The sequence below is a fragment of the Ursus americanus genome, chromosome 6, assembly GCF_024610735.1.
Source record: "Ursus americanus isolate L20-20 chromosome 6, mUrsAme1.1.p, whole genome shotgun sequence".
In the NCBI taxonomy this organism is placed as follows: domain Eukaryota; kingdom Metazoa; phylum Chordata; class Mammalia; order Carnivora; family Ursidae; genus Ursus; species Ursus americanus.
Genome location: NC_142132.1, coordinates 33,770,443 through 33,792,535, shown reverse-complemented (window position 1 = coordinate 33,792,535; position 22,093 = coordinate 33,770,443). Strand labels below are relative to the sequence as shown.

Here is a 22,093-nt window from a genome sequence, read left to right as displayed (position 1 = left end):
TCATTTAATTCTCGTGTCAACCCAATATGGGAGGAAACTGAGGCTTACAAAAGTTAAGAAACTTGCCTAGAGTCTCTGAGCTGGCCGGTGGCAGAGCAAATATTCACCTCGAGTACTGCCCAACTTTGGAAGCCGAACTTTAAATCACCTAGGAATATGCTAGTTGGAGGTGGGATTCCTGGCTGAAGTCCGAGGCTAGGAGAGTCATACAGTGATTCAATGAAAACATGTGTGTGGAGACAGATTTAACACACGGTAGCTATGAAAACAACTTTGACACAGTTACCGACTTCAAACAGAAAAATACTTGCCAGATGTCAGTTGAGAATGTGAAACTCTGAGTATGGGAACCCAAGACACAGGAAAAAGGACAACAAGTTAAAGGCTTGTCCCACTTGGTCAGACAAAGGTTTACAAAACCAAATGCTTACTAGAACAAGACAGGTAACCTGTAGGTTTCTTTTGCCACAGACAAGCTTAAGTAGTAAACACATGAGCAGTCCTGCCACACCGAAGGAGGCTTTCTCCTGCTCATCTTGAAAAGTGCTACCTGTCGGCCTTTCACTCTCCCTTTCAGCAGATAAGTGGGTAAAGGAAATATTTCACAGTTCTTCTCATTTTAAAATTGTAAAATATTTATAAATATTTAAACATCCAGAATTACACCATTTACACCTATGTACTTACCACCCAGTTTTATCACTCTTCACATTGTCATATTTTGTTACAAAATTATTTCCTCCCAGAGACAGTCTCTCCTCCCCTCTCCTCCTGTCTCTCTCTCCTCACTCCCAGAGATACTAAAAAGAATTTGGTGTTTAATCATTCCCATGCATATTTTATACTATATTACATACACATATAGACATTAACAAGATGCAGTACTGTTTTGCCTGTTTTCAAATTTTATAGAAAGCTATCCCACAAAACACAGTCTGCAACTTACATTTTGGTCAAAATATTTTGCTCTTTACCTGGTTTGGACACTTGAGCTTTAGTTCACTCATTTTAACTTTTATAGAATATTCCACTGTCTTAACAGACCAAAATGTATTAATTTATTCAACTGTGGGCAGTCATTTAGTCATTTCCTACTTTTCACTAGTTCAAAAAGTGCTTCCTGAACATTCTTATATATGTTCCCTGCGCACAATGACTAAAGTTGTTTCTCTCTAGGGTATACGTCAAGAAACGGGTTCCTTGAGTCAAAGGGCATGAGTGTCACTCCAACAGATATTGCCAAACTGCTTTACAACGTGGATGAACCAATTTATTTTCCCAAAAACAGCATATGAGTCTCTGTTTTTTTTTACATCCTAACCAACACAATACTCGGTTTTGCCTGACTTTCGATTGTTGCCAACCCGATAGGTGTGAAATGTTATCTCACTGTTTTATTTCTTTCTAATTTAATTTTTTAAGTAGGCTCCACGCCCAGCATGGAGCCCAACTCAGGGCTTGAGCTCCCAACCCTGAGATCAAGACCTGAACTGAGATCAAGCGTTGGACATTCAACGAACTGAGCCACCCAAGCACCCCTCATTATTTTATTTTTTAATTTTATTTTCCCCTGATTTTAATGATTTGAACATCTTTTTAATGTTTACTCAAATGCCCTCTGCTGTAAACTCCATATCCTTTGCCTATTTCTCTAACGAGCTGTTTTATCTTTTACTTATTTACTTACGGAAGTTTTTATGTTATATGCTTTGCAAATATCTTCACTGGGTGTGTGGATTATCTTTTGCTTTTAGGTCTATTGAACAGAAATTTAAAATTTTAATGAAGTCAAATTTATCTTTAAACCTATGATTTACATTTATCTCTAAAAGATATGTTTGTGCTTTATGTGCTTAATAACACTTCAAAAAATTTTTAATTCCAGTACAGTTAACATAAAGGGTTATATTAGTTTCAGGTGTACAGTACAGTGGTTCAACAATTCCATATTAGTCAGTGTTCTTCATTATGAGTGTACACTTAATCTCCTTCACTTATTTCACCTATCCCCACCCACCTCCCCTCTGGGAACCATCAGTTCCAGTTTGTTCTCTACAGTTAAGAGTCTATTTTTTGGTTTGTCTCTTTTTTTTTCCCCTTTAAGAATGCTTTTCTTAAGATGAAAAAAAAAATCTATATTTTCTTCTACAAGTTGTAAAAGTTTCTTTCCATAATTAGGTCTAATTGACCTGGAATTTACGTTTGTGTATGGTATGAGACGAGCATCTAATCCACTTATTTCTACACAGGCATTTTCCTCTTTCTTCATCTATTTGTAACGTACCTCTGTCTTAGGTCAAATTTCCATATATGTGCAGGTATATTTCTAAGGTCTATAATCTGTTATCTTCCTATATTCTTGCACCAATTCCACTGCTGTAACAACTAGAACTTTTACTAAGTGTTGGTATCTGGTAGAATTAGTCCTTTGTTGCTCTTCAAAAGCATCTTAGCTATTCTTGGCCTTTACTCTTTCTTTTCTTTTTTTTTTTTTTTTAAGATTTATTTGAGAGAGAGAGAGTATGTAAGCAGCGGGGGAGTGGAGGGAGAGGGAGAGAAAGAATCTCAAGCAGACTCCCCACTGAGGGGGGAGCCTGACACTGGGCTCAATCTCATGACCATGAGAGCATGACCTGTGCTGAAACCAAGAGATGCTCAACCAACTGAGCCATTCAGGCACCCCCCTTTCTTACTAACTTTATAATCAGATTATCAGGTTCCTCAAACAAACAAACAAAACAAAACTAGGGCTTTCAACTGGCACTGCATTGGATTAAGATAAATTTGTGGTTAACTTACATCTGTGTGATACTGAGTTTACCCATTCATGAACATGGTCTATCTTCCCATTTACTCAGGTATTCTTTCATATGCACTATATATTTCTTGCATTTCTTGTTAGACTTATTTCTAAATACTTTACAGATATTTTTATATGTAAGTGAAATCACTTTTCCTGTAACATTTTTCTAATTGATTACTATTGATACAAGAATGCAATTTTAGTGTTTCTTGTCTTTTGGCATCCTTGGCGAATTACCTTATTTTTAATGGTTGATCTAAAGATTTTCTTGAATATTTTTATGCAATCACGGAATAAATTTTCTTTTGCTTCCTTTCTACCTCTTACATATCACATTGCCTTCCCTTATTGCAATGATTAGTAACAATAGTATGGTAGCTGAACGAAAAAGTGATTACACAGTATTCCTGTTTTGTTTTTGCCTTTCAATGGAAATCCTTTTGAAACCCTATCATTAATTATGTTTGATGAAGGTTTTTATTAGCGCAAGAGTTTTTTGTTTTTTGTTTTTCTGGAGAGAGAACACGTGCCTGCACACAGTGCGTGCACAGGAGCAGGGGTGGGGAAGGAGGGCAGAGGGAGAGGAAGAGAGAGATAATCTCAAGCAGCCTCCACGCCCAGTGCGGAGCCCAAGGTGGGGCTTGATCTCACGACCCTGAGATCATGACCTGAGTCGAAATCAAGAATCAGGACACTTGATCAACTGAGCCACCCAGGCACCCCTCTTGCTGTTTTTGTTCATGAACAAGTGCTGAGCTTTAACAAATGCTTTTTCTGAGCCTACCGAAATGACTGCCTAACACTTGAGTTGGGGCCCATTGATTATAATGAAATAAATTTAAAATATTGGCAGACCAGAATTTTTTTTAAAGAAACAATATAACAGAGGGACCAAGATATTAGATAGATATTGTTTGGTAAAACTTTCATTTTTAGCTGCTTACACAAGCACACATATATGTGCTCTGAGCTGTTAAGTAAAACATGTTTCTTACAGTGGACTGTATACAAAAAAGTTTGAAAGCAACTGATCTATATACTATTTTGAAGCACGAAAAACCACTATAAAGGAGAAACATCTTACTGTAGAGTTTTTTTAAAAATAAATAACACAATGCTTGGCTTTTGTTCATTTAAAAATACTCAGCTAGGGGCGCCTGGGTGGCTCAGTCATTAAGTGTCTCCCTTCAGCTCAGGTGTTGATCCCAGGGTCCTGGGATCAAGCCCCACCCCACATTGGGCTCCCTGCTCAGCAGGAAGCTTACTTCTCCCTCTCCCACTCCCCCTGCTGATCTTCCCTCTCTCGCTGTGTCTCTCTCTGTCAAATAAATATATAAAATCTTTAAAAAAATTTAAAAAAATAAACAATAAAAATACTTAGCTTTTCCTGATATCTTTATCTAAATAATAATGTTTTAAATATATTTTAGTATTTTAAGTATTATTATTAACATAATCCCTTGATGGAGAAAATGACCCACATACACAGAAACATCTAAAGTCACTAAAAGTAACAGAAGTAAACTAAGTATAAATTTCTGACAAGGATTCTTTTTCAAGGATCACTTCTGTAAAATGTTATATGTGTCATTTCTAGGGTGAGGGTATACAGCTTCCATCATATCTTCCAACATATCATATGTTTTCAAACATATCTGTGACCTTAAAAATGGACAGAACCTCTACTCCAAAAAGTTCATTTATACTCCTTTTAAAAATAATTTTTTAAAAAGACTATTTTAGACAGAGAAAGTGCGTGTCCGAGCACGCATGCCTGCACGAGTAGGGGGAGGGGCAGAAGGAGAGACTCTCAAATAAACTCCCTGCTGAACATGAAGCCCAATGTGGGGCTCAATCTCACGACCTTGAGATCATGACCTGAGCCCAAACCAAGAGTCGGACACTTGACTGACTGAACCATCCAGGTGCCCCTAGTTTAAGCTTCTAAAATCAGAAGGTAACCTGGCATCTGCATTACTTCTATCGCATTTTCTGTACTTTTGTACTGAGTCTGGCTCAGTCATCTCTTAACTGTTTATATTACCTTATACTTCACTAACTGCCTAGCCTTGTCAGTGGTTTATTAAAAACAAGCATGCCCTCAGAATCCATCCATACATACATGACCGTTCAATGTTTCTCTTCGCCCATCACTCCTGAAACCTTCCCCTAGAACATTTTAAATTGTTCCTTGCTTGTGACCAGAAGTAATATCACCCGCCTTATTCACCGGATTTATTTCTGGAAGATTTGTGGCAGCTTCCTGATTATGCTGATTATGATTTGTCACCAGGGAGGCTATTTAAAAGAAAGCAACTCTGAAAGAGGAGTTCCAACATGTTCTGCACAATAGCAGCATTGTTGGTGCAAGTAATCTAACTTACCAGAGAGACTACTTAAAGGACAACAACCATTTGGATGTAATGACTTTGAAATTTGTTTTCTTTACAACTCACATCTCCTTCGTAATATACCATGCATGCTGATGTTCTCTACAAAAGCCACCTGCTTTCTTTCTCCTTCCTTCCTTCCTTCCTTTCTTCCTTCCTTCCTTCCTTCCTCCCTCCCTCCCTCCCTTCCTTCCTTCTTTCTTTTTTAGGGGGAGAGAAGCAGAGGGAGAGGGCGAGAGAGAATCTTAAGCAGGCTCCACACCTAGCATGGAGCCCAACATGAGGCCCAATCTCTCACAACCTTGAGATCATGATCTGAGCCAAAATCAAGAGTCGGATGTTTAACTGACTAAGCCACCTAGGTGAACCCAAAAACCACCTTTCAAACAACTCAGCATTACACAGGCGTTTTAGGGACCATAGTATTCATCTTAGCAGTGATGTTGATACTGAGTGCCAAGTACTATAAGTCTAAAGAATATAATAATATCACTGCTTCTAATCGCAATGTTTAAAAACTCCTCTAATTCTCTCTTCCTCTCCCTCTGTCTCTCCCTCTGCTTGCTCCCTCTTTCTCTCTCTCTAAAATAAATAAATATATTTTTTATTTTGTTTTATTTTTTATTATTTATTTATTTGACAGAGAGACAGCCAGTGAGAGAGGGAACACAAGCAGGGGGAGTGGGAGAGGAAGAAGCAGGCTCCCAGCGGAGGAGCCTGATGCGGGGCTCAATCCCAGAAAGCCAGGATCACGCCCTGAGCCGAAGGCAGACGCTTAATGACTGCGCTACCCAGGCGCCCCTATTTTTTAAATAAATTAAATAAATAACTCCTTAATTCAGGGCACCTGGCTGGCTCAGTCAAAAGAGCATGTGACTCTTAATCTTGGGGTCATGAGTTTAAGCCCGCTGGGTGTAGCAATTACTAAAAAAAATAAATAAATAAAAACTCCTTCTCATTCTGCAAAGCTATGATAATTCCCTGGCTGCTGTTGGGATATACTGGAATGGTATCCAAACTGAAAGAAAGCTGTCTTTATAGTCTTAAAAAATGTTCCCAAATTAAGTTATATAAGATGCATAAATTTGTAAGTGCACTCAACAATCTATTATTTTTATGCCATTTTATAATCCCCAAAGCAGTATTTTAATCATAGCAACCTGTTAACAACGATTACATCTGGTGAGTGGGACTGGCAGGAGTAGATGAGGAAAAGAGAGTTTTTGTTTTTGCTCTTTTTTAAAAATACTTTTGCACTGTTTAAATATTTAAATTAAACATGTACTTTTTAATGAAAAATTGAATAAAGAAAAAGAGTACAATTATGAAATCAAGAATCTCCACATTTATTTTATTCTACTCCCTGTCATCCCCACCTCTAATCTCCTTCCAGGGCATTGCAGCAGTCTGAGAGCAGGGACCTGGTGTGTTTCCTACAGCATTCAAGCTCCCACAGAGTCATCCCCATCAGGATGCCAGGCATGTGCAGGGAGTAGAGGTGGAAGTGATGGGAGCAAAATAACTCAACAAGCCTTGAAGTGAGCAGTAAAAAAAGCACTTCTAACATAATATAATAAAAAATTATTATTAAAAAAAAAAGCACTTCTATTTGGAAGGAATACTTCAGAATACAAGGATCTGTTCTCTCTTTGAAATGCTACTTAACATCTATTCACACCTCTAACGGCTGTGCTCCTTCAACATTCAGACCCCTGTTTGAATGATGGCTAGAGTACATCCTCTAGATGGCTAAATAATTGCTTAGGTCATTATTACCACAATTTTAAGAATATCATCCCAAGTTTTATGTATGAAGTCCACTGACAAGAGCCCATTTGACATCTTTTTGAACTACCAGCCAAAATGCTAGCCACGTGTTAGAGTAACTTCATTCTTACTGTTTCTAAACTCTGAATTCCATTCTGTATCTTCTTATCCAACAAACTTACTTCATATTTGATCACTCTTCTTAATAACCCATCACTTTCTCCATGAAGCTCAAACACCTAAGCTTCAGTCTCATTTCAGGTCACAAGTCACAAATATGAGTGCCTATACAGGGACCAGACAGATAACGTAAGTGTAGAGGTATGGTAAGCAATAACAGGGAGTAGCAACAATATAAAAACCTTTTCTCAGGACTGCGAGTTTAAAAAGAACAGGGTACTAGGAATGGGGAGTTCTAAAATCCTCTAACCTGAACTGTAAAACACAATACTGTGAAAAGAGGCCATGGGTTTAAATGAGGTCAGAGAGAACTAATGCATGAAAGCTGCTGTTGACAAACCTGTCCCAAATTTGCTGAAGGGGTGTTTGGGATTCCCCGTAGCTTTTTCCAACTGGAAGAGTCTCCAGGCATCGTTCATTACATTCTTCTCATGCTCTGAATCAACCGCATTCACCTCTCTGTCTTTGCAACTCTCATCAAATAAGGGGCACAGGAAAAATTGTGCAAACCTAAGGGTATGAAACACAATTAACAATTTGAAAGCTGTTATTTTAAAAGAGTAGGCTTTAAAAAAATATGTTTGAAACTTAACAGATAAGAAATATGAATTCTACAGAATCAAAAAACTACCATTGCTACCAAAAGAAATGCAAAGTAAGTTCCAAGTAACAGAAGAAAAATATTGGACATACGTGAATTCAGAGACATCAATCTACCCCAGAGACATCAGTGAAAATATACTCAGTCGACACACTTCAGATGCCAATCCCAAGACCAAGTTGTACCTGGGCTTCTAACTAACTGGCTACAGATCAGAGGTTCCCACCACCTCCTCTGGTTCAATTAATTTGCTACAGCAGCTCATAGGACTCAGAGAAACGTTTTTCTTACTAGATTACCAATTTATTATAAAGGATTTAGTTAAGAAATAGCCAGATGGAAGGGATGCACAGGGCAAGGTACACAGGAAGAGGCACGTAGGCCACTCCCCCCAACCTCCATGTTTTCACCAACCCGGAAGTTCTGCAAACCCTGTCCTCTTGGGTTTTTATGGAGGCTTCATTACATAAGCATGACTGATTAAATCACAGGCCATTGGTGACTGAACTCCAGCCCCTCCTCCCGTTCCTGGAAGGTCTTCGGATAGGAGTGAAAGTTCCAACCTTAAAATCACAGGGCTAGTTGCTCTGGAAACCAGCCTCCCATCAAGTTACCTAAGGGCTTCCCCAAAGTCACCTTATTAACATACCAAAAGACACCTTTAAAACTCTCATCACTTAGGAAATTCCAAGGGTTTTAGGAGATAGGGGCCAGGAACAGGGAGAAAGACCAAATATATAGTTCTTACTATAAATCAAAATATCACAACAGCAAAAAGGCAAGGAAGACTTACAAAGACAGTAGCAATCTATTTAATATACGCAATTTGGCAAGTCATGAAAATCCTTGTTATATACAGCTAATTCTCCCAAAAAGGAAAAGGCAGGTGACAGTTCTTGGGCAAATCTTAAATTTACAGTTTAAGGTGCAATTGCACTTAGACAGTTTAGGTCAAACTAAGTGACCTAGTTTTTTAAAATTTCTTTTTAAGTAGGCTCCACGCTGGGCGTGGAGTCCAATATGGGGCTCAAACTCCTGACCATGAGATCAAGACCCGAACCGAGATCAAGAGCTGGACACTTAACCAACTGAGCCACTCAGGCACCCCAAGTGACCTACTTTTTAAAGGCTCTATTTGAATATCTTTTCTTCTTATGGAGAAAAACAAACTTTAACTAGTGGGGAAAAAATAATGGAATGAAAATCCTAGGACACAGTAGTTTGACTAAGATACCATTATGGGCTTTTAAAAAATATTAAGAGAATTTAAAAATTTTATAACCAGTGATTCAACAAATCACATGGCATGTAACTCTCATATAAGTAACCAAATGCTTCTCTTGAGGCTATCCTTTAGTAGTAGTACTAAAGTTTAAACTAAAATAACTTTAGTGGGGGACCTGGGTGGCTCAGTTGGTTAAGCACCTGCCTTCGACTCAGGTCATGATCCCGGGTCCTGGGATCAAGCCCTGCATCAGGCTCCCCGCTCAGCAGGGAGTCTGCTTCTCCCTCTGCCTTGCCCCACCCACTCATGCTCTCTCTCAAATAAATAAAGTCTTTTTAAAAAAATAAAATAACTTTAGTTATAAGTTAACTCTCCTGTATCAGGCTGCAATTTAAAGCAAGATTTCATACAGTAAATCTTAAGAAACTTTAGACCGCATCTTATAAAAACAAGATCCGGAATTCAGATGAAGCCACAAGCAGAGGCTGTCTGAATAGGGCCTAACAGACTCCTGGATCTAAAGACGTCTCGGCAACGGCACTTCACAGTCCAGCTGTCAGAGACTGTTATCACTACTTGATACTTATTTTATGCACACAGAAAATACCATACTGTGCTAAGTACTTTACACATACCAACCCAAAGGAAAAGTTCATCTATCTGGAGTCTATAATCAAAGATACGTGGAAACAGATATTTAAAGACATGTAACCTCTTTTACCTATCTCAATATGTTTAAGCTGGTAAAAGTGCCTAAAAGCTACATACCATAGCTGGATAGGTCCATATAAAGGGTCATGATAATGACACAGTATAATTAATATTTTAAAAAGACGCTCTTATGAGGTGCCTGGTGGCACAGTCTATTGAGTGTCGAACTCTTGGTTTTGGCTCAGATCATGATCTCAGAGTCGTGAAATGGAGCCCCGTGACTGTCTCCACACTGAGTGCGGAGTCTGCCTAAGATTCTCTCTCCCAGGGCGCCTGGGTGGCTCAGTTGTTTAAGCGACTGCCTTCCGCTCAGGACTGAGTCCCGCATTGGGCTCCCCCTGCTCTGCGGGGAGCCTGCTTCTCCCTCTCCCTCTGCCTGCCACTCCCCCTGCTGTGCTCTCTCTCTCTCTGTCAAATATAAATAAAATAAAATAAAAAGATAATAAAAAAAATAAAAGTACCTTTAAAAAAAAAGATTCTCTCTCCCTTTCCCTCTGCCCCTCCCCCCATGCACATATTCTCTAAAATAAATCTTAAAAAAAAAAAGATGCTCTTATACAAGTGTTTTTGTTTTTTTTTAAATCCTCTGAGTCAAGTAACAGACATCCTCCATCATACAGAGATTATATGAACATCTGCTGTAGCATTTGTAAAGCAGGAAATTAAATTCAGTGTATGATCCCAGGGAACTCATTAATGGAAGTCTTCTGGGAATACATACAAAAGATGATTACACCTCAAAGCTGCTGCCTAAAGACTGAAACATAATCTAGAATAAGTAAGAAACAGGCTACTATGACCCAGCCATGTATCCCAAACCCATGTCTATTCCCTGTTAATGTTCTTTCCGCTAAGGAATAAATTCAAACTACTAGGTTTTTTAAAAATATGATGACTATTATTAATACAAGTAAGCAAATAAAGCTATTACTAAAACTGCTAAGTCAAAATTCATTACAGACCGGTCAAAAGGCTGCAGAATTACACCTTCTTGGAAATATAGAAAACAATAAAAAGTTACCAAGGAAAAATTACACTTTGGATAATGAATCACATCACTAATAGGACAAAAAATTAGAAATTATTAGCTGTGTTGAAAATTTACCAAGAAACTAAATTGGCCTAATGGAGCCTGCTCCAGAAAATACTTTCACAAAATGTCCCCATGGTTGAAACTGCTGGTCAAAACATTCTGTGTCACACAATGAGATATCACCTTATACCAGTCAGAATGGCCATTAACAAAAAGACAAGACATAACAAGTGTTGGCAAGAATGTGGAGAAAAAGGAACCCCTATGTTGGTGAGAATGTAGACTGGTGCTGCCACTGTGAACAACCACCCTCAAAAAATTAAAAATAGAAAAACTATATGATCCAGCAATTCTACTTCTTGGTATATATTCAAAGGAAAAAAACAAAACAAAACACTAATTTGGAAAAACCTCTATGTTCACTGCAGCATTATTTACAATAGCCAAGATACAGAAACAACCTAAGTGTCCATGGATAGACAAATGGATAAAGAAAATACAGCATATATACACAATGGAATACTACTCAGCTGTAAAAAAGAAAAGAGAAAAAAAGAAATCTTGCCATTTGCAACAACATGGATGGACCTAGGGGTATTATGCTAAGTGAATAGGTCAGACAAAGACAAATATGATCTCACGTATATGTGGAATGTAAAACACAAAACAAAATAAAAGTCATAAATACAGAGAACAGACTGGCAGTTGTCAGAAGACGGGATTTAGAAGATGAGTGAAAGGAGTCAAGAGATACAAACTTCCAGTTATAAAAGTCATGGAGATATAACGTACAGCATGGTAACTATAGTCAATAATACTGCATTGCAAACTTGAAAGTTGCAAAAGAACAAATCTTAAAAGTTCTCATCATGGGGCGCCTGGGTGGCTCAGTCGTTAAGCGTCTGCCTTCGGCTCAGGGCGTGATCCCAGAGTCCTGGGACTGACCCCCGCGTCGGGCTCCCTGCTCTGTTGGGAGCCTGCTTCTTCCTCTCCCACTCCCCCTGCTTGTGTTCCCTCTCTGTCAAATAAATAAATAAAATCTTAAAGAAAAAGAAAGTTCTCATCATAAGAAAAAAATTTTTTTGCAACTTTGTATGATGACGGATGGTAACTAGACTTACAATGGTGATCATTTTGTAATGTATACAAATATTGAATCATTATGTTGTATACCTGAAACTAAAACAATGTCAATTATACTCCCATAAAAAAAAGTTCTATATCTAAGTATCCCTGAGACTAGAGTAATTAAAGGAGAACAGAATATTTAAGTTCTAGCATTCTGGAATAGGGGCATGTTTGAAAGAAATCCATGACACTATTACAGTTTATTCTTCATGACATGCTTCATATGGAATACCAGTTAGAATGGGAAGAGCTGGTAAGAATTTCATAAGCCAATAAAATATTATGTAGGGCTGAAGACTGGCTTAAAGTCACGCCATTATTTTTCCTCTACCACAAAATAAATATTTACTATCACCCATTATTTTTTTCTTTTTTATAAAACACAGGGGAAAATACTGGTTAAAATACTTTTTGTTAAGCTATAAAGCTGTGAAGACATCTTTGTAAAAATAGTAACTATTACTACTATTAAAGTAATAAAGTGCATAACATTGGATAATTCATAGGGTATTTGGCATTACCTGTCTAGGGCACCTTCTAGGTGTTCGTGGGAAACATCAAAATAGTAATTGGTATGTTCTCCACTAGTAAAGGCATTTGAACTTCCTGCATGCTCACTGAGAAACTGGCTGTATTCATTTTCTTTAGGGTATTTCTTTGTTCCCAAAAATAGCATATGTTCACAAAAATGACTTAAGCCAGCAATATTTGGAGGATCTGACAATGAACCTGAAAGAGAAGAAAAAAATACATACCACAAATCTTTTTTTTTTTATGTTGAAATTTATAAAATACAGATGGACTGCAGATGATCTGGAACTTCCGTAACCATACAATCAGAGAAAGTTAGGCACAGGCTAAAATGGTATTGGTTAGATGCTAGCCTCAGCTTCTGATATTAATTAGTTGGTAACTGTGGGCAGATTACTTAACTTCCCTGGACATTAGTTTCCTCACACATGACACTGGAGGGAAAGAAAGTTGAATTCACTGTTTTATAAGAGCTAGAACTTTCTAGCTCTGACATTTTATTGCAGGAGATAATACAGTGTAGTGGTAAGAGCATAGGTTTAGGGTTACTAGCTCTGCTGACTGTGAAACTGTGAGCACAATACTTTATCTTGCCTCAGTCACTTTTTCTATATATACCTAAACTAGAGAGGTGTGCGAATACAAATCAGATGATATTTGCAAAGTGCACTATGTCATACTTGGCAATAATTATTTGTTCAACACATGATGGTTATTACTTTATTTCCTCAATTTTAAAATGCCATTGAGTTAAATAAAAGCTTTTCAGAGAGGAAAAAAAGAAACACACCTACGTACATATAGGTAAGAATCAACTTGATTAAAACTGCATTAAATGTGGAGGAAATGTGCACAGAAGAATCTAGAAAATATGATATTTCCTAGTGTACCAAAAGTGTACAAAAGTGAAAGCATTACCACTGCTACTGTAAAGGATGGGAATTAATTTCCTTGCTGCAAGGTCACCTTAGCTGAGAACCTAACAAAATGTCTTGGAAAATAAATGTAAAATTATTTTATTTTGACAAATGTGATTGCCAATAGCTGTACAGGGCTATTGTACAAAGTAAGGTACATCAAACTGATAACTAGGAGGTCTTTATTTGCACACATATGGAGAGTTCTAATGAATGTCAACATTAGATCAAGAAAACATAACCAAGCTTAATAAACAATTTTAAATTGTACCTATGTGCACATCAAGTGCTGCTGATGACTTATCTGTGGTCGGATCACTGATGAGAAGTACTTTGATACCATTGGCCAGCTCTAGCCCACGGTATTCTCGCTTGTCTTCGGGAGACTTGATAATGTGATTTCCTAGTCTCTTGATAGCTGGATTATTCATCTTGCTGTAAGTCTTCTCTTGGAAACTGAAAAGAAAAAAAAGTAGTAATTGTTGCACTGTGGCTTAATTTTTTTTTAAGAATAAACAATAATATCAAGCAAACCCATATAATACATCAACAGATAAAAAAATATCTGGAGGAAACTTTTTTTATAGCTCATCTACAAGGTATAATCATTGCTCTCTTCCCTCTTACCCCTCCTTCTTTTGTTAAGAGAAATGCAAACAATATTTTTTTGTGGAGTCCTATTTGATCTAGGAGAGCACCTGGGATGGGGATTTGAGACAGGATAGGTTGGGTTATGAGCTGGTCAGTGTGCTGATCTAGAATGGGTTTTTAATTACCAATAACCCTTTCCCACATAGTTCAGAAATATTTACTAAAGTAAGATGAGAGGTTGTGTAAAGATTATTATTGGACCAACCAAAACATTGCTCAACTTGATGATATTCAAAGATAGAACAGAGCTAGAACTCATGGGTCTGACATGCACATGCTCAGAACATAGGGGACGACAACCCCCAATGAGGAAAAAAAAAAAAACTGTGAAGTCCTGATACAAAATAAAAGACCTGGGCTACACTATGAAGGCAGGAAAAAAAAGAAAAGAGAAAAGAAAAGAAAAAGTACATACAAACAAATAAAAAATGGGAAGGATCCCCAGTAATTTTTATTATCTGGTGAAGAACTGAATGCCAGAGCAGGAATAGTCCAGTTGTCTTAACAAAGATGTTAAGTAAGTTCTCCTACAAAGGACTTCCCATCCTCTTATAGTCCTCTCCTTTCCTCTCTAGGAAAGCTGAGTTACCAAGATGGGAAGAGGCTGTAAGCACACAGAATTCTGTAGGAGTATTGTCTGGTATTAGCGCAGGGAAGGGATGTTCCAGAGTCTGGGATCATATATGTTTTTGAGACTAAGAGTAGATGCTATTTTTGTCTATGTTGGGGATGATCTAAGAGACAAAAATGAGCCTGTTATTTTCAATAGTCCAATAGACTAATCAGGTAAATCCCAAGAGGAAAAATGACCCTATGCTAGCATATTTTCTTCTTACCTGGAAGACAAAAGTAGTATATCTGTCTGCTCCTTAAAGACCGATAGACGTCCAGATTTAAAGGTAAATCAGAAGGGCCAAAATAGGCATATTATTATTATTATCAATAAAACCTTTATTTTTTGTGTTACAATATCTGGAAATTAAGGGAGGGAAAAATCTGGTTTGCTTTTATCAGAATACCTTTCTTTCTGAAATTTAACTATTCTTCTGAGTAACAACTGATAAACCAAAGAGGTTTGCTCCAATTAAGAATGTCGTCTAGGGGCGCCCGGGTGGCTCAGTCGTTAAGTGTCTGCCCTTGGCTCAGGGCGTGATCCCGGCATTCTGGGTTCGAGCCCCACATCAGGCTCCTCCGCCGGAAGCCTGCTTCTTCCTCTCCCACTCCCCCTGCTTGTGTTCCCTCTCTTGCTGGCTATCTCTATCTCTGTCAAATGAATAAATAAAATCTTTAAAAAAAAAAAAAAAAGAATGTCTTCTAGATCTTCTTTTGAGAAGACTCTGGAATTTTAAAATACTATACGTCACACTAAATATATAAAATTGTTTTTTTTAAATCACATAGTACTTTATATAGACAGTGTTAATAGTCACACCCTATTATTAGTAAAAATTACTTCTTGAAAAACAAAGCATAAAATACAATGCTAACATTTTTGGGCTATAAGATCACCATTGGAAAATTCAAAAGCAATTTGGAAGTTATAAGCATATTATTAACAACTCCTTTCTATTTCATTAGTCACAAGCCTCTGAAGTTCGATGTTCAAGACAGATGAAAATATCTGAGTGCAAAGTCTTAAAAAAGGTGTTTTGTGGTTAAAAAAAAAAATCTGAGGGTAACAGAAAATGATCTACCTGAGCCTCCAAAGAGGGGCACAAGGATAATAATACTGGCTAAGGTATTTCCCAAAGGGCGATCTGTTTGGACTACAACTAATGCCTTCAGTACGTAGCTGATTTCAAGGACTTTAATCTGGGTTAAGATTAAATAAACCATGAGACAGCTTCCATTAAGACCCCCCAAGAAGAAGGGGAGCATTAAACGAAAATAGGAAAGCTCAGTGTGTACCACAGACCACAGCCTACGCTCTTTCCCCTAAGGCTCTACTAGAGGCAGGGAGGGGTTGGGATTCTTATAGTGAATTTAACCAAGTGGGAGCAAAAACCAAAGGCTATTTATTTTTATTCCATTGCCATTGTTTTCACCTAACTCCCTCTACTGTGCTTGCCCCAATTAGTCTGACCTAGAAGCAGCACAGGCTAGAAATGACTAAAATGTAATGCTGATGATGATGGAGCTCTAAAAACTCTGTCCAACCCACAACTGTGGTGGGGAGATAAAATACAGCTCACTTTCATAGGACGAATGATCTTATTCTGTGGGAGGTGAAAAATTCATCAGAAAAATTCATCACCCTCCACCATAGACTCCATTCCCCTTGTCCAGATTTTCATTTTTTTAGAGGAAAAAAATACGTACCATCAGAGTTCATCACAGGCATGTAGAGAACTCATTTAGATATTGAAGGCCTGCCTGATTGATATCCCTGTTGTGGCTGAGCACAAAGAGAAGAACTTATCTCTAAGTCAAATATAAAAATTGGTCCAACTACTTTTAGACATTTGTACAAGAGATCAAGGACAACTATAAATTTCTATGCTGGCAATGCTACCAAATCAAATATCATGACTTCTTGAGGAAGTAAAAGCCAAAAGAAAAAGTACCAACATCTTCAAACAAGATCCATCCCCAGCAATCTATATTCAGTAGGCATAGTCTGGATCCCTACAGCTTATCTATCAGCACATCCTACAACAATGTGATTCTCACCTTCTGGAGAACTGAAGGAAATGATCGGGAACTCCTCTGACGATGAATTCATCAACAGCTTGCCTGTCTCTGTATTTATACTCATGAGATCACATCCCAGCTCCCTCATTAGCATCAAGCCTTCAGGAGTAATTCTGACTTTCAGATGACAGGTTGGTGCTAACTCAAATGCTTTCCCAACACGTATTCGATATTTTTAACCTAAGTCAAAATCTTTGGAGCAATAAAACTACTTTCCACTTTAGCAACATTATCATACATTGGAAACTTTATAAGGCACAACATTATCAGTGTTCAGCATTCTGATAAACTGGAGAGAGATTTAGTAATTACAGCATATTTTGTAGTTCTGTTCAGAATTTAAAACAATGACTAAAATCATAATAGGTAAAAGCTGGAAGAGTCATTACATTTTATCTAGTCCTGAGCGGTACATGGACTGGCAGCACTGGCCCTTTCTGAGAGCTGGTTAACAATTCAAAACATCAGAAACCCCCAGAAACCCACTGAGCCAGAATCTGCATTTGAACAAGATCCCTAAGTGGGCTCTCCCCTCATCCTACTTATTCGGAAACTGAAGGTCAGGGAATTTAACCGCTTGTCCAAGATCATACAGCAAAAAGTTACAATTAGAACTCAACTCTTGTTGTTCCCAGGGCTCTATGGGAATAACGAAATGGGGGCACCTAACTCTAAGAGGGGAGAGGGGGGAAAGAGAGGAAGTAAGTGGAAGCATGCCAAATAAAAGGAAGGACATACCTGAGCAAAGGGCTGTTGGTGAGAAAAAAACAGGAGGCATAAAGCAGAAAAACAAGACCTTGGTGTTAATAGAACTACAACCAGAACTCTCCCTGAAAGAGCATGGATTTTCATCTAAACAAGTAAAGACCTAAACTGCAGGTGTGCAAAATCAAATTCCCAAACAGGTCATTTCCAAATTCCCATACCAAGAGGAAATTTTTTTATGCAAATAATCTTTTACTCAGATGATCTTTTACAGTCTTTTTTTCTCATATCTCTTTTAAGTGTTTCACAGCCTATTTAACAGATTGAGAAATCTTACTTTGCATTTTGCTCCCTACTCACCCCCATAGCCCCAGACATCATCTATTTCTAATTTCTAAATGCATGACCTATAAACCCAAACAGGTGAATGACCATGCTAATAGCAAAATTATAAATCAAAACCTCCCTTCTGTGGAATCCATCCACCCACTCCTAAAACCATACAGAAGCTGAGCTTGCCTACGGTGCTCCTGAATGGGAAGAAGGCACCCAGAGAGAAAAACGCCTGATACGAGAACCACACCATAAACATCCTTTCTTCCCTGAGTAAGACAGAGGTAAGAGAGAATATCAAGGCAGTGGTGGTATGAGCCCTAGGATGCTTCAGTATAAGATCACATATTCTCAAATAGTATTCATGTTACTTGACCTAAAAAATCACATCTCTCAGGGAAGCATATACCCATGGCTCTTCAGTTATATGGACCAGCATACCTCACTTATACACCAGCTAGATCATAAAGGTGTATATAAACTAAAATCTTGTCAATTAAATCTTATTTTCCTGTGATGAGATGCTTTGCTTTTCTTTGTTCCAGGCAGAATGTCCTCTGTTCTAACTCTGCATCCTCTGGAAAGAAGTTTACCAAGAAATAATGAACCTTATGGGGCGCCTGGGTGGCTCAGTCGTTAAGCGTCTGCCTTAGGCTCAGGGCGTGATCCCAGCGTTCTGGGATGGAGCCCCACGTCAGGCTCCTCCAGTGGGAGCCTGCTTCTTCCTCTCCCACTCCCCCTGCTTGTGTTCCCTCTCTCGCTGGCTGTCTCTCTCTGTCAAATAACTAAATAAAATCTTAAAAAAAAAAAAAAAAAAGAAAAGAAAAGAAATAATGAACCTTAAATGAATAAGGGTGGTTACAATTTAAAGGACTCCTACAGGGGCACCTGGGTGGCTCAGCTGGTTAAGCATCTGACTCTTGATTTCAGGGCAGGTCATGATCTCAGTTGTGAGATAGAGCCCTGTGGCAGCTTCCTGCTCAGTGTGGAGTTGGCTTGAGATTCCCCCTCTCCCTCTGCCCCTCTCCCTGCGCTTGTGCGTGTGCATTCTCTCTCTCTGAAACAAACAAAGAAAGTTTTAAAAATAAATAAAGAAATCCTACAGCAGCATCATTTCAGAGATAAGTGCTTTTGCAAATTTTTAGTTTTGGTGCATACATATCAATGGCTGTTCATTTCAAAAGTGACAAGATTAACATGGAACACTTTAGGGGGCTTTATGGAGGTTGAAACACATGAACAAAACCTCCATTTTATACCTCTTGCCACACAGTTACTGAACTACAGGTTTCTTACAGTTGTAGTTGGGGGACTGAGGGTTTCACACCTTCTTCCTTCTCCCACAGGTAGCCTTCGGGCTGTTAGAAAATTTAAGATGCCACAGTGTAAAACCAATACTAACAATTACTCTCATTTTTAAAGTATCCTATGCTTTATAAACTGCTCATTTAATTTTCCCATTCTCCCTAAGGGACAGGTCATAGCAGCTGTTGATGGTCATTCTCCTCAACCCCAGAAGAAGAAACAAAAGCTCAGTGATTAAGTGACTTGCCTAAGGGCATTTACACAATTGATTTGTGGCAGAGCTGGAACTATAGAGAAAGAGGAAGCGTGGGAAGGGGAGGAGCACAAGGTGTTACTTAAGGAAATCATATATGGCTTTTCTTCCTCAGCTCCCAGTTACCACCCCCAGAGCCCTTCCCTGACCCCATTCCCCTTACAATCCCAAATAACAAAAACAAGGAAACAAAAATTAAAATAGGTCAAAATAAATGCTCCAGTTCTTTTACTCCTTTCTCCCATAGGTAGTAGAAGGAGCCAGGAAGAACGCTTCTAATCTGCCAGAGTCCCTGGGCTGAGAACCATATTATCTCACGATACTTTGATAATTAAAAAAATAAAAAAGAAAACATATGGCAGGATTAAATGTATAGCAAGTTTAAAGAGGAAGAAGAGTGTGTACAATTATCTCATGCATGAAAGGGAATATGATGATAATCACTACAGTAGATATGGTAGGGCTATGGCTAATTTATTTTTCCCAAGCATACGGTAAGCCACATTAACAGATAAAAAGGAGAAAGATCACAATCATCTGGGTAGATGCAGAAAAAGTAACTAAATTCAACAATTTATTTTTTTTTAAGTCTGCAAACTAGAAATAGAAGGAAGAAAATTCCTTCATCTGAAAAATATCCACAAAAACTACAGCAATTATCATACTCAATGGTAAAATAATGCAGACACCCACAACCCCCTTCCCCACAAACAGGATGTCACTATCCTCTCTTCTATTCAACAATGGACTAATGATTCTGACCAGTCCAATTAACGCAAGAAAAAGAAAACACATAAACACGAGAAAGAAAGGGGAAAAGCAACTAACATTATTCTTGGGTGACATGACTACGTATGAAGGGATTTAGAGCAAGTCTCCCTAAAATGTGTCACTCTGGCATGTGGACTATTCTGAGCTGAAGGCAATCAAGACCCTGCAGGCTCAAGAGAAATTTTGGCCCATCCCATAACTACCTAGAAGACTCTAAATTGGGGGGTCTTCCCCAGAAGTAGAGTTATTACCAGAGATAAATTTTATCTGAGTGACTCATGCGTATGGGGGGCAAACACCTAGTTTTCAAACATCTGTTCCTCTTACTGCCCTGCGAACTGCCCTCCTCCTCTTTGAGGCCCCAGGCCTCAACCCACTCCTTAGCCTGGAATGGCATATATACTTCAATTTACCATTCTGTCTTTGAACCTCTCATCTGTGTATGGCTCCTACACATACAAAATTAAATTTGAATTTCTCCTATTAATCTGTCTCATGTCAATTTAATTCTTAGACCAGCCAGAAGAACCTTTGAAGGATAGAAGAAAATTTTTCCTCCCTAACATGTACACAGAAAACCCCAAGAATCTCTGACAACTTCCATTTCTGGATAGGATAATTATAGGTCATGGCAACCAAATTCAGCTTCAATAAACAGAAAAAGCCAGGATAAATTAGAAAATCACATTTTCAAAGATACTGGAGAGTTGTGGAAGAAATGAGGATTGGAGGAACTGCAAATCCCAGAGCTGGGAGAGCCCTCTGGGATGAGCTGATGATCATCACTTGTCTTCTTCTCTGGGGGTATTTGCTAATTTTGAACGCAGACTAAAGATCATACTCGGCCTAAGAAGAAGGACTCTACTCAGAGACGATAATCAAGGCTTTGGTGGGTGCATGAGCTTGGCGTGACAGTTAATCTCAAGATGCCCCAAATCCACAGCTGAGTTTTGTCACAGATTTTCCGAGCTATCAGTACATACCTACCAGAATGGCTAAAATGATAATGATGGAAAATACCAAGTGATACAGAACTTATAGAAGAACCGAAACTCTCATACATTGCTGGTGGGAATGCAAATTGGTGCAACCATTTTTTAAAAACTGGTAGTCCAGGGGCACCTGGGTGGCGCAGTCAGTTAAGTGTCCGACTCTTGGTTTTGGCTCAGGTCTGATCTCAGGGTCTTGAGATCAAGCCTGGCGTTGGGCTCCACACTCGTTGGGCTCCACATTCAGCACGGAGCCAACTTGGGTTTCTCCCTCCCTCTCCCTCTGCCCACACGGGCACGCTCCCTCTAAAATAAATAAATAAAATCTTTTAAAAAATGGCAGTCTATACTAAAGCTGACAATATGACATAACAATTCATACATTAGATATATACCTAAAATAAATGCATTTATATGTTCATAGCAATATGATTCACAATAGCCAAAACTAGAAATGATCAAATGTCCGTTAACAGTGAAAAGATAAGCTGTTATATAGTCACACAATGAAACAGTATACAACAGTGAACATGAAAAGCCTAGAACAAGGCACAATAAGGATGAATCTCATTAACATAAGGTTGGGTGAAAGAAGCTTTATGCAAAAATTAAATACTGTATCCTCCCATTTATAAAAAGTGCAAGAACAAGTAAAATCAAGCTAAGCCTTTTGTCAAGATAGTGGTTTCCCCTGGGGGCAGGGAGCAGTGATTAGAAGGAAGCATGAGGGAGGCTTCTGGGCACTGGTCACATGTTGTTTACGCAGGTATGTTCGGTTTGTGAAAATTCAATTAAAAGTTTTTTTAAAGTTTTTTAAAATATCAAACATAATAAAATAAAGGAGGAAGGAGATACATGAATTACTCGAGGCTAATTTATCATGCACAAAAAGTCATCTTGGAAATGGTGCCACATGGAAACTGAGGAGTAGCTAAACTAGGAAGGTTCACTAAGAAACAATGATAATTATCTAACCCTTCTCAAGTGTGTCTTGAGACAACTATTTCTGTTGATGTCATCTTGGCCAGAGGAAATAGGAGGCCCATATAAGTACAACATGAGTCAATTTAACTAAGTCAGTAGTAAAGTATGATGTTAAATATTTTAAC

At 38.3% G+C, this 22,093-nt stretch overlaps 1 protein-coding gene across 3 annotated transcripts in view; it reads right to left on the bottom strand.

Moving 5' to 3' along the window:
• IDE (insulin degrading enzyme) overlaps window positions 1–22,093 on the bottom strand; it is a 109,790-nt gene that overhangs the window by 67,842 nt on the left and 19,855 nt on the right. For all 3 annotated transcript variants that reach the window (XM_045809885.2, XM_045809886.2, XM_087862904.1), the window contains exons 2-4: window positions 13,558–13,742; window positions 12,360–12,567; window positions 7,481–7,650 (exon numbers count right to left, since the gene is read on the bottom strand). In XM_045809885.2, coding sequence (XP_045665841.1) covers window positions 7,481–7,650; window positions 12,360–12,567; window positions 13,558–13,742 — 563 coding nt within the window. The remainder of the gene's footprint in view (window positions 1–7,480; window positions 7,651–12,359; window positions 12,568–13,557; window positions 13,743–22,093) is intronic.